The 14,288-nt window shown below is 33.3% G+C and overlaps 1 protein-coding gene across 1 annotated transcript in view; it reads right to left on the reverse strand.

The window, feature by feature from the left end:
* LOC139979016 (uncharacterized) overlaps positions 1 to 14,288 on the reverse strand; it is a 184,308-nt gene that overhangs the window by 11,831 nt on the left and 158,189 nt on the right. Inside the window, exon 5 of the mRNA XM_071989653.1 lies at positions 5,592 to 5,638. Coding sequence (XP_071845754.1) covers positions 5,592 to 5,638 — 47 coding nt within the window. The remainder of the gene's footprint in view (positions 1 to 5,591; positions 5,639 to 14,288) is intronic.

Consider the following 14,288-nt stretch of genomic DNA (forward strand, 5'->3'; position numbering starts at 1 on the left):
GTCTATGCCTGTACAACAGAATATAACTCTCTGGTTGTACGTAGTATGGGACGCCAAAAGGCTCCCCCGAGGTGAAGGTTTTCTGAAAGATATATACGTGTCTTGAAGGATATGTCCATGTCTTGAAGGATATTTCCACAATGTTAAATGATATGTGGCTGATTGAAATATTCATGTTGCTCCTGTATAGAGTGTGTCGTACTCGATCATAAAAAGCACATTTACATACGGGTATCAGGTAATGCATATTCACATCTAACAGAATATCGTCACATATGGCGAGTATTTTAACGTCCTATATGGCTGACTGAACATTACTAACTGTTGTGAAGTTTATCAATTTAAAAATATGCAATTCTATGTATTCACATTAACTACACACTTCAGGTTATATCGCTCACATGAATGGACATAATAGTTTAAAGTAAGGACACCTATATATTTCAGAGCATTATTTACATCTTTTGATCATTTTCGTGTTCCATAATTCTTCCATGCATGCAGAGAGATTATAAGAAAGATGAGGCATTTGGGAAAGTACTTTGATATTTCACTATATGCAGGAAGTATAGCTATGTAAGTATTTGTCAAAACTCCAGACGTTTACCTATGAAAAATACAGCGTTAACGTAATTTTTGGTACGAATTTTTGTTTCTGATTAAACAATTTATCATTTACTAATTAAGAATAATTATAGGGCTGAAACCATTAAAAAAATCCTTTAGTAACATATATTGGGGGGGGGGGTATCCAATAAAGCGTGCATATCAAATGCATGCATGGCTTGGGCCAATTTTATAAGACAAACACAAATTACAGCTTTAAATTCCGGAAACGATGTTCCCCCTTACTTCGTAAATTTCAACCTTTTATAGGTGTTCGTCATCGCTACATGATAACCTAAACATACTAATCTTTTACGAGATAAGTACCTTTTTATAGTGATAATAAGAAGCTAAATGTGACACATGAGTACTGACATAGAGGAAGGTCCTTAAAATATATAAACTTCTTCCAATAAATTTCAATGTTTTAATTAGTTCGATAATTTGATATTATTTGTTGAACGGATTTATACTAGACATTATCAAATAACAAGACATTAAGCAAGTTGTCGCTATTCTGCTCTTTACGACTCAATCTGAAAGAAAGCACGTTTCTCTCATAAAAATAGGAACTGTCTTAAAATTAGACTTATATATTATCTACATTTAAAAGTTTAAAGGTCCTCCAATGCTTTTTCTTATATTCGAACGATTTTTTTTTGTCACTGCTAGAACCATAACCGATTCACACAAATACTCGATTTTTTTTTGTCCCATGTTGTTTTGATTTGTCAATCCAGGCTTCAATATGTCAAGTTTGCACTGCAAAAATGATGTGTCTGAGAATTAACAATTCTGCATAACAACCAGAATCTTCGGGAAATTTGAGAATGCTTTCAGTTACGTAAACCCTGCTCTAAGACAGATGTGACGAGGAGGATTGCTCTGAAAATATGAAATGAATCGTCTTTGCTAAGCAGAAAATAGAGCACCAAATGTTTAATTGTTCAGATTTTGTTGCTCAATTTTCACTCCCCTGTGTTTTTAGTTTGTTAATGATGATTCTCAATTCAATCTGGTCGGTTGTTTGTGTGCTGACACTTATTCAAATATTTATATGCTGTTAACTGTCACGTCACAATAGATAAATGTCACCCAATATCAGATATCTACTCATACGTTTTAGCTCGATATTAATCAATTGTCTTATAAATGATGATTACCTTATTTGTGCCTTCATCTTTAGCTTAACTTAAATTGACCCTATAATAATTATATACTGTAATAATTGGGATATATATATATATATATATATAGATATATATATATATATACCGTTAAAGTGATACTTAAACTATATATGTAATAAATATTATATATATATATATATATATATATATATATATATATATATATATATAAATAAATATATATATATATATATCTATATAAATATATATATATATATATATATATATATATATATATATATATATATATATATATATATATATATATATATATATATATATATATATATATATACCGTTAAAGTGATACTTAAATTGAGTTTTTTCATTTCTGAAATTCCTCCTTTGACTGGCACTATTGAGAAAACGTTCGGGTTATTCTAACAAGGGCTTGACATTACTCAGCGATTTATATTATTAAAATCTGATAGGTTCAATCAAAGTGCGAAAGTTAATGTCTTTCGGTTTAATTCCAAAATAACGAATCGATCATATACTCAATTACAATGAATTTCAGATTATTTTTTATTAAACCTTACAGACTGAGAAGCTTCGAAACATTCATGATGGTGCTTCTAAGGAAGACGGCAAAAAAAAATTGTCATGGCCGTGATGCTCCTTGAATGACTGAACTTGTCGGAAAATTAACATTTCCTTCTATCAGATTCGCCTGTTTCATGTTTCACTTGCGAGAATTTCTAAGAAACAACAGAATAAGTAGAGCTGGTTTTACCATCTCCTCCGTCACCGCAAGATTTACGTTATATTCTGGTGTACTGTACTGTACTTACACACTACCAAATAATCTGCTGGATTGTTAAGTCTATCACGTATCACACAACATAAAAAAAACGAAAGGGTGTAAAGTAATTCTTGTAAGAGATCATTCGTTCATTAACTGGTCTTCTTTTAATTAAGCGTGCAGAGCGTACTTCGGATTATATATGGCGGGTCACACGTTTAAATTCCAGCACCAAAGAAGAAAAAAGAAAGAAAGCTTTCATATTTTCTTGACTCTGATTAACTATTTTCCTCTTTAAATTTTCATTGTAACCCGAGAGTTTCCACGAAATGCAGCTTCATTCCTAAATTATATGTGTTGATTTGAGCGTGTTTGGATGAATAATAAATGATCCAATTTCCTTGCACCATATTTGGCGAAACTGATTTGTTTTCTCATGAACAATATCCTTAAATTAACTTCCTTTTGGTGCACGGATAATAACATCACCTATACCATGCAGTAGACTGTAAATCAATTTTGGCATTATTAGTTAAATATTGACCAAACTCACAGACCATTTTCTGTAAATTACCTTAAAATCAACATTGACTTCGCTGCACTTTCCAAATGAGAAAAAAATCTCATTTGGAGCACCAAATTGCATCTAAGGCCAGGTGAAAATGCAAAATTATTTACAAAATGGAGTGGGTGTTGAAGTGTGCTATATTGCACCAAATTGCATCTGAGGCCACCTGGAAATGCAAAAAAAAAAATCCAAAGGGGAGGGGGACACCCCCTCCCCTTAGACTTCTCCCCCAGGCCGGCCATCAGTCTTCAGCCCCCCACTCAAAAGTACCTTCCTACGCCATCCTGCATCCGTGTGATAGGTATTTATTTACACAACTCGGAGGCCACCTATGGAAAGACCAATATAGAAGTGGTTTTCAAATATCTTCTATAGCGGAGGTGAAAAGCGAAATAATAACATTTATTAGCCTAACGTAATTATAATACAGCCTTGAAGAGAAATTATTTTCTGACTGGCACTGTCCCGGATACGACTTATCTTTTTGGGTAATAAATCGTAACTGATGATGATGATTATGATTATGATTATTATTGTATTTATAAAATGGCAATAAAATATACGGATTAAATATGAAAATTCGCTAGCTTTATAGAAAAAGAAACTCCTATTAGATATCTCCGATCCCATCGTCAACTCAAATTTGAACTTTCACCACTTTTGCTCAACTTTGCTCAATCTGTGCTTGATTTCGAACGTTTTGCACATAGTTCTACTTCCTGCAACTTGCCTTTCTTACGACGACATCAGTTCTGCTTTTGTTCAATATATATATTTTTACGGATTGTGTTGACAAGATTTGCTTAAATTGTTATTATTTTGAGTGGTTTGCCAGAGGTCCTTAATGGATGGAAAACCCAGAAGAATATCAATAAGAACTTTACTTCTGCAAATAATGACAGGCGATGAAATCTATCCCTCCAAACTTTTTGTTTTTTTTATTAAAATAATGTTGATGAAAACCTAGGAAATGTTCATAATTGCTTCTCTAGTGATGTGAGAAGAGAAACAGCAAAATCATACTCTTGTTAATAAATTTGTATTTTATTTTTGGTTTCATGAAGGTATTAAAAGAAGTCTTTGACGTCAGTATCTGAATAATACATACGGTACCCAACGTCGAATGTTTATATTTTGTGAGTCTGTATATCATCATAATGTTGATTAACAAGGCTGTATCCGCGCTGGAATTTGTTTCGTCAAAAATAATACCTTCTTGACTTCGTGACGTGTTAAGAGCTCGGTTATAGCTGGTCCTATATATATATATATATATATATATATATATATATATATATATATATATATATATATATATATATATATATATATATATATATGTGTATATATATATATATATATATATATATATATGTGTGTGTATATATATATATATATGTGTGTGTATATATATATATATATATATATATATATATATATATGTATATATATATATATATATATATATATATATATATATTTATATACTGTTTTGGTTTAAAACAAGTCGAATGATGTGTTTAATCAGCTAATTGTGGGAGTCTTGATTTTTAGCGGTTGAACTGTACAGCTAAAATCTCAGAGCTTCTCGTCGCTGTCAACATTAAAAGTGAGGCCATCGCAGCATTAACCGACAACTCGATCTGGTATTCCAACATTGACTTTTTTCGAAGTATAGTCAATAAGATCAAAGGGCAGAGACGGCGAAAGAGAGCTCAATCTAGGGGAGGGGGCAAACATTTCAAAGGGCTGCATTGAGACATAGGCCATTCATGGCTTTGATTTGAAGAACGAGCCATAAAATCAAAACCAAACCGTCCGAGAAAGTAGACTCTCTGTGCATTCTGCATCACAAATTTCAGGATTTGCTTTTTCAACAAAACGGCACTATTTGATTTATTATTTATTTAAGTTTCCAACAGAAGAACACATTTTAAACTACGGTTTTTGTTAAATTCTCAACAAAGCTGTCTTTACCAAATAAAACAGCGCATAATGACAACTATCGCTTCTAATTACTGTTCGGGAGTTAGGAAAGGACCCAAGAACTACTTAGGCATTACCTCACCGGTTCCAAATATGTCTTACACATTTTTATTTTTATTTAGAAGCGTTCGTGATAAATTGAAGCAAGAACAATTCCCCATTAAAAGTGGGATATCAACCTACAAAGTAATTTGTCAGGGTTTGTATTTAGTGAACGATTGTAATTATCATTGCTGTTTCTTAACTCTTCACAGTTAAGCTGCCTATACTATACATATTTGACGTTATATTATGTAACTTGGACGACATTTATTCTCGTTCTCTTGATCTCTGCCAATGGGACAAAGTTTCATCATGATCGTGTTACTGTTCATTTAGTACATGTACTTGTACCAAACCTGTATGTTTAGACCATCGTGTAATGCAATGCACGAAGAGACGTTATTATAAACCTGTAATTCCTTCCCGACAAGGTTAATGCAATCTTAAGTCAACTCACCTGATCACGTGTACTTTTATACTGTTCAACCATCGTTCAAAGAAATTCTGCGAACAAGTAAAAAAAAATGAACATTCGGTTACGCAAGGATGAACCCGAACATCAGTTCTCCTTGACAAATATTGAAATTCATTGCAAACGCGTTAGATTAGATCACAAATGTATAAGGTTTTTTTTCTTCTTCATTTATTTGCATATAGGATGTTGACGTAACGTTTATTAAATATGGTTGGTCCAACTCCTTTGCATGTTGGAATCTTTGAATGTTCAAGGTGGTTTCAAAATTCAGCCTGTACTAAGAAGTATTTTTCTAAATAATTATTTATGACATACTACTTAAATATCTTGCATTAAGTAACTGTATATACGTCAATAATAATAATAATACAAAAAATCGTAAACAAAATCTGGCTGTCGCGAAAAGAGCAATGAACCTAACTCTATATTTTGTAAATCAATTTAGTATATATTTTTTATTTACGTTTACTAAAAAGGAACCACAGTACAGTATACAAATTACAGCTACACAAGTAGCCACCTAACGACTCGACACTACACGTCGTATACGAGGAAAGGAAATGCTAAAAATGGTAGCCTCCCTAGTCAGTTGTAAACAACTATAAATAGTGCCGAAGTTAAACTGAATACTATTGTCACGAGGGAAAGTCTATGTATGCACCAGAAGTGCCGGGTCAGGATAACGTCCTGCATATCGCGGTGTAACGGTGGAGACATGTATAGTGATTAAAGTGAACACCGTTCCCTAACTAGGTAGTAACGATGAGCGGTGACCTACATTACCTTACCTAACGATCGACGGCGGAAAACATCTCACAACACGATAAATAGTGTAAGTCCGAACTTGAAATATAACTAGCGCGTCAATATACTTTTACGAACTAATAAGATACAGGAAAAATGGGCTATTTCCTTAACACCTGTTCAACTTACAATTGCCCCCCAGATGATAACTACATTCTGACTACAAGACAACATACATTCTTTAAAATGCTGCCAACTGTATACCAAGCGACAATATATTGTCAGCTTAAGAATGGAACAAAGAAACGCATTAGTATAGTGATGCCAGTAAATTCCTAAGATGGTAATGACGGTTGTCTCGTTACTAGAAGTAGTAATGCAAAACCTGGTCACTAAAGACCTATGGTGGATCAAATTCAAAATTCACCGCTACAACACCACAGGGGAGGGTGGGTGACCTACATAGGGCGAGATACTACAGATGGTGAGCCCCATCCAACAAATATTGTTGAAAGCGACCTTAACGAGAGTCTCCCAATTCCCCCCCCCCCGCCCGAGTGTCTGTGAACCCCCCCCCCGCTTTATATATTGTAAGACAAAATTAGGGTGTTTTAAAGTATGCGGGAATGGGGAAAGTATAAAAAATTATAGGTCATGTCGCTTATATCTTTAAATTTTTTTACCCAGGTTTATGAAAAAAGGAGCACATTTTTAAAAAACTTAGCAGTTGGACCTTACAAGACTATTTTGAGTTTTCAAAGATTTTCTAGGTTGCAGAGTCATAGAGGTGCTTTAAATAGTGCTCCTACAACGATGTAATTGTATCCAAACGTAATTCAATACATCCTAGATCCGAATAGAGAGGACCTCAAATTTACCTCATGAGTCACGACAATGTGTCTCCACTACTAATTCCTTGAAGTGCTCACAAACAAGTCACAAAATCCGAAAATACCAAAGGGTAAAAGAAATTTTGTATTACATACATTCAACTGATATCTATAATTCTCAAGATATTGATAGTTTGATTTATCCCATTTGTATCAGTAGCAAACAGGAGTGACGTCATAGATACACAATAAGAAGAAGCAATTGTTGCTATTAAATTTCACTTACTTATTTTGCTTCCAAATGATCTAAGTATTTTCCATTTTTGTTTTAGTCTTACAAAATACAATTTAAAAAAAAAAGTGTTCATTCAAAGATACATTCACATTTTGGAAAGAACAAGAAACGTTTCCTTTACAAATGTGTGTGGTATGACGTCACAGTTTTTTGCTTCAAATCCACACTTTCGATACAAAATGTAGCAACTTTAAGCTTTGATCATTATGTGGACCATGTCATGTAAGAATTCAATGCAAATGCCTTCTCTACGCTTTCCTGTTGAACAATTCAAATATTATATTACATCTAGACGATTGTTTTAAATAAATATGACCATTTCTAACACTACGTGAGTTTATTATTTGAGCTATACATTCTCTCCAAAAAGCTTCAATGTACGAATATGAGATGACACCGCTTCATCTGTTCGGCCCGGATTTAGATTTTCTTGTCTCTGTACTATCTAATTGTTATTCATTTAGTCCTGCCTCTCATCTATAAGGAATTATATGGTTCTGTAACTTGAGAGAAAAATCGTCGCTTGTTTTGAAACGCTTGAACTTTAGTGCGAGTTAAAATCGATAAAGTTCAACGTCAGCAAGGTTGTTAAAATGTGTAGAGTATAAGTAGTCAGGAATTGCTTGGCAGTGAAAATGTTAACTTGTTGTAAAAGGGACTTACGCCATTTTTTCCCTTTGGCTTGATAACCGAGAATGCATCAGATGGGTGTAATAACAATTACTGGATTTCACGTCTGAGATTCTTATTTTCGGTGCCTGTTTTAAGTTTTATTCAGTGTTTTCGTATAATAATCACCATTGTCTCTGAAAAGCTACAATCTTTGCATATATTAACTGATAATTCAAAGGATTTGATGGAAACGAAGCGAAACCTTTACCAATCAAGTTCTGTAACATGAAAGGAATAATAATGGACATGAAATACTTCATGCAATATGTAAATGCAAACTAGACATGCATATGTTTATGCATGCAACATATACACGCAATTTTTTTTTGTTTTTTTTTGTTATTATATGCGTGAGACATATACACACAATATACACACACATTATAAGCATGCCCTATATACACGCGATAAACACACACATTATATGCATGCAACATATACACGCAATATAAACACACATGTCAAATATACACGCAATATATGCACAAATTATGTGCATGCCACATATACACACAATATGTACACACATTATATGCATGCACATATACACGCAATATATGCATGTCACATATGCACGCAACATATACACATATTACATGCAACATATATACACACATTATATGCAACACATATACACACATTATATGCATGCCCAATACATACGTTTCTCTTACCTTTATTATCCAATCTCAGTCTGCCTTTGTTGAACACATTCTACAGTTGTCATGTCTATGATGTATAAAACAGCTTAAAATGTTAACATTCCCTAGGGAATGTCACCAAATTTCCGTTTTGGTGAAATCAAATCGTGACTAAAATGAGAATGCATAATTTTATGTTTTAAAGCTTTCTAGCAGTCCTCATTTGTTTAGTAATTGTGATAGGATGACCTTGGCGCCGTCCCTTAGGTTTCGCTTTCTTCAGTTGTTATTTTCAATGTAAATCGTATTTGTGATGTTTTCCGTATTTCTTCGCTTTTCCTTTCTTTAACTTGTTGTGATGTGTTGTGTAAACTAACGACAACGTCATTGAATGGATGTACGTGTCTGGTTCACAATTACTATCGGATGATAAGTTTGTTTTGAAAACCTTAACATTTTGTCTGTGTTTATCAATTCGTCCTTGTCGGACTTTAACGTTCGTTTACTCTTATGTTAAGTATAAGGAAAGTAATGGATGTTTAAGTCACGTGGTAAACGCGACGTAACCAATGAGATACTTAAAAGAAAGAAAATCATTTCCAAGTTATACAGAACATTTCTATCAGTAATTTCTAATGCGATATGTTATTAACGTCATGAATACTTGAAGCGATGGAAAGCATTGCGCAATATATCATGTTCCAATAGACAATAACGGGCTTGATCCAACGTTATACGTTAAATCTTCCCCTACCCCATCCCAACCTCACCCCTCAAATGGAAAGAAATTCTACGCACGATGAAAACATATGTTTAGTTCATGTTTGTTATCAGTATTATTTACATTGCACTAACAAAGGGAGAGGCATGTTGTTTGTTGCACAAGCGGTTTAACGGTGGTATTCATTTTTTCAATATCTTTTTACAATAATAATTCTAGCATATTCCACTTTGGTAATTTGGTAACCTCAACGGCATATATACAGTAACTAAGGTGTCAGTGGGATTATGTGTGATAAGACTTGAAAACAAACAAACAAGACAATAAAGGCGATGAGACAAGAAGATTAGACAAAAGGCGTGTTGTATTATTATACTTCAATATCACGAAATTCCATTTCTTGGCCTAGGATATGTTTTGATGGATCGTTGACTGGTTTGTTGTAATCTATATTACTAACTTTAACATAACATTCAATGACACATTATATGATCCGTTCTTTTGGAGGCATGACGTACGCAGAGTGTTTAAGTTTTCTGTTAATGTGTGTACAGGTAAAGAATGATATATAGTTATATTATGTATTACGGGTTGATTGTTAAACACAGTGGTACAAGATTCTAGGACGGGTGACTCCCTGATTATACGAATGTAGTCATGTTGGCTGTATAGAATTAGCAGGTGTGGTCATATAGTTACGAAGGATGGCTTGTCATGATTCATGAATTTAATCGAATGTGTCATATTTCCATATTCTTTACCAAGCGAGAGGGAGAGAGAGAGAAGTAGAAGTGCCTGTATTACAATCACATCGCAATTGCTGTCAAAGCCAGAATATTATTGATGTTGAATTTATTCGCCTCATGGCACTGCAGCTGTAGCTCACCAATACACGTCATCACACGGACCGACGTCACATCATAAAGACGCCTTGTTGAACCTTAGTCGTGGATTATGGTTAGGCCTACATCTATAGTATGACTTTATAAGTTACTGTTAGTGCGACCTGACTTAGAATGAAACACAGCGACTTGTGACTTTACTTAACTTGTGATTTATTCAAGTGACTTTTGGCTTGTGACTTTACTTGAGATAAAATCAGACGACTTGTGACTTTACTTGAGAAAAAGTGAATTGTGAATTGACTTGAACTGATATGAACAGAGAGTGGCGGGGGGGGGGGGGGGGAGCTTGATCGAAACAAAACAGAATACTAAATATTAATACATTGGTCAGGTAAGGAGACAAGCAATATACACAGAATGGAAGCTTTAAAAACTAAGTATAGTACTATATATATATATATATATATATATATATATATATATAAATCTATATATATATATCTATCTATCTATCTATCTATATATATATATATATATATATATCTATATATGTATCTTTATATATATATAAATTTATAAATATATAAATATATATATATATATATATATATATTTAAATTAAAAATTTATAAATATATAAATTTATAAATATATAAATATATATATATAAAATTATAAATATATAAATTTATTAAAAAAATTAAAAATTAAAATATTTGAAAAAGAAAATTGAAACATGAAAACGGGAAAACGAAAAAAAAAACACAAAATAAAATCACAGGAAAACCCCTTCCCAGTGGCTGGGCTGTTCCCCTAATAGAACTGTTCTTCCGATGTTCGACTCACAATCCCTCTAGCCACCGGGTTCCTAAACCAGGGGCCCCCTCTGCCAGAGCCGAAGCCTCCTTCCAGTTCAAAAAATCTACTTTATCTAAGGAGGATTTTAAATTATTTTCTGCGAAGAGATTCAATGGACAAAGGTTAACATGAAACGGGCATCTTTATCGTTTATATTTTACCATTAGGCCTCACACATAGTTCTCATCATATTATCAAGTGGATATGGTAAAATGAAACCAGAAACGTGAAGTCAATTTCAGAAAAAATGTAGAATGAATGACGTCAAAGATCAGGAGGTTACAATGTTCTTTGATCTATTTTATACCTACATTCACACTAGCAAACAAAATCTACCGTATATTTTGAGCAAACCTTCTTTAGCCATATCATGTAAATTAGCGACAGTTTATGTGTTATTTTTTAAAACATAGGGCACCGATGTTATGTTTATGCAAACATAAATTAAAAATCCGTTATATGCAGTTCATTGAAAAGCATATTTTACTTCAAAGAATACTGACATATGAAATATTTTAGATGACATTGCGATTTCCTGTTTGCATCACTTGAGTTGAAGTAACCACCTTTTGTACCAAAAGTGAACTTTGAGCAAACAGGTGTGACGTCATTGTTGCACACTGATAAATGATGTTTTGTTTTCCTTTAAAATTTACGTCTTATTTTTATACTCCACAATTGGATGCATCCATTATATGAATGAACCATAGCTATTCGTACTTTATATACTTCACATCCCCTTTAGACAAACTAGTAATCCTTTCCAATCCAACGTCAAATCAATAGACTGAAAAATAAAGAAAAAATAAAACATTATTTGTCAGTCTGCAACTATGACATCACACCTGTTTGCTTCAAGTTCACTTTTGGTGGAATAATTTCAATATCTCAAAAAAGAATTGAAGGAAAATTTTACTAGAATGCTTAGATTGTGTTCCTCTTTAACATACCAAAACGATATTTTGACCTGGACTATTCTTTAAGTGCATGTGTTTTTAGTTTAACCCCATTTTCTTGTTGAGTACACTTTGGTTGTTCGTTTTTATCAAGTGCTTCAATTGTTTAACAGAAACAGTTTTTTAATTGCTCATTTTTTAGCACCTTTGCATACCATATGTCTGTTCGTAACGTTACTCATGATGGATTAGTCATTTGAAATCTTGTTTTTTTTTAAAATTTGTATTTGGTACGTCCATGGGCCTGGGAAGTCCATGTTGTTTCTTAATCCACCTATTTCTACTGTAGACTTACGTACTAGTATGGTCTGGACACATTAGTATAATCCGTGAGTTATACGTCATCTCATTTAGACATAACAAATGTAGACATTCAGACACACATGAACACACAGACACATACACGCATATTTATGATGACTAATACTATTGTCACACCGATGTTTCCTGGATTTTTTGAAAACGACAGAGGCAAATGGGAGGTTTTCACACAAAGGAACTTTCCACGAAATAATATCTCCCCCTTAATTCGCTCATTTGATGCACGCAGTCGAAACGCCTCTAGGGTATAACCCAACCAAACTGTAATATAACTGAATGTTTAAATCTCCAACAAATAGTGAAGGTAACAGTTTATCCACATTATTTTCAATGTTATAAAATTTGGAAAATAAAGAATAAATCTTTAAAATAAATCTCTTTGGGCATTTAAAATGGTCATAATGAACTTGCTTTATACTTTATGACGAAGTAAGTACCCCCCAAACGAGTGAGCGGCAAAGTATTCTAAGAAGTAATGTTTCCCTGAAGGGCGCAAATACCTAGTTATATGAAAAAAGGGGTTTCATGAGAGAGATTTTCCTGTTAAATAAGTTATTGTTGATTGAAGTTTTCCCAAAGGATAGTCTATGTTATACAGAATGGATAACAGCACAATGCAGTAGCGCAATGGATCTCAATTCATGCGTCTATATGTAGTATTAAAACTAATTGACGCAACGTTTGAGAATGCTGATAGACAAATGAAGAAAACGAAGAAGAAAACGGAGGAGGCTCAGCATTCCATCCAAGCCTTAGAAGATTACAAATAACCGGTCATTGAAAAAGAAGAATTCATTTGGGACCTTGAGCAGATAATATACTTCCAAGAATGAAAGGTTTACTATAAGGTAAAAATCCATCTTAATTTCAGTCAGACTAATTAAATGAAGCTGCTTTTTGCATTTGATCGATACGTTTTCTAAACGTTTCCTGTGTTATGTAATGTGTTTGCAAATGCAATCTGTCAAAAAGATTTGTATTTCACAAAACTATTCCAATTCATGAAAAGGAAGGTAATATATATTGCTCAGTAATTTGCAATTTTCACGCGGACTATACCACATACAGCAGTAAATGAATGAATGAATGAATGAATGGATGAATGAATGAATGGATGAATGAATGGATGGATGGATGGATGAATGAATGAATAAATGAATAAATAAATAATATAAAGGGATAATATTTCTTAAAATAGAGAAGAAAGCCAGACACATTTAATAACATTCTAACGTCACAATTGAACTTCTTTTTCTTCACGTATGTTGCAAACTTTGTGTACTTGGAATATAGAGTATTAGATCTATTAAAATATAAGAACTTTTTTAATGCAATATTTTTAGCTTTGATTAATTTCGTATTTCAATTACTTAATAAATGGTTAAAGTGAATTATTTAGCTCAACGAGCAGATAAGATTAATACGTGAACACGCAAGCCGAACAATATTTCATAGAAATTAATCGTTCTTTGAGGCACATGCTGAACATAAATGTGGGTGTAATGCATTAATATATTAACAACTGACAAGTCCTTTTATTCAGACCACCGGCGCCCGCCTCCTTCTCTACCCATAACGCTTCTAACATGTTCTGTTTTTCAGACCACCGGCGACCCTCCCCAACCTCTACCCATAACCTTTCTGACACGCCCTTTTATTCAGACCACTGGCATCTCGCCCCCTCCTATACCCATAATATTTCTAACATGCCCTTTAATTCAGATTACCGGCACCTCGCCCTCTCCTCTTCCCATAGCGTTTCCAACATGCCCTTTTATTCAGACCACCGGCACCCC

This window comes from Apostichopus japonicus, chromosome 13 (genome assembly GCF_037975245.1).
Source record: "Apostichopus japonicus isolate 1M-3 chromosome 13, ASM3797524v1, whole genome shotgun sequence".
NCBI lineage: Eukaryota > Metazoa > Echinodermata > Holothuroidea > Aspidochirotida > Stichopodidae > Apostichopus > Apostichopus japonicus.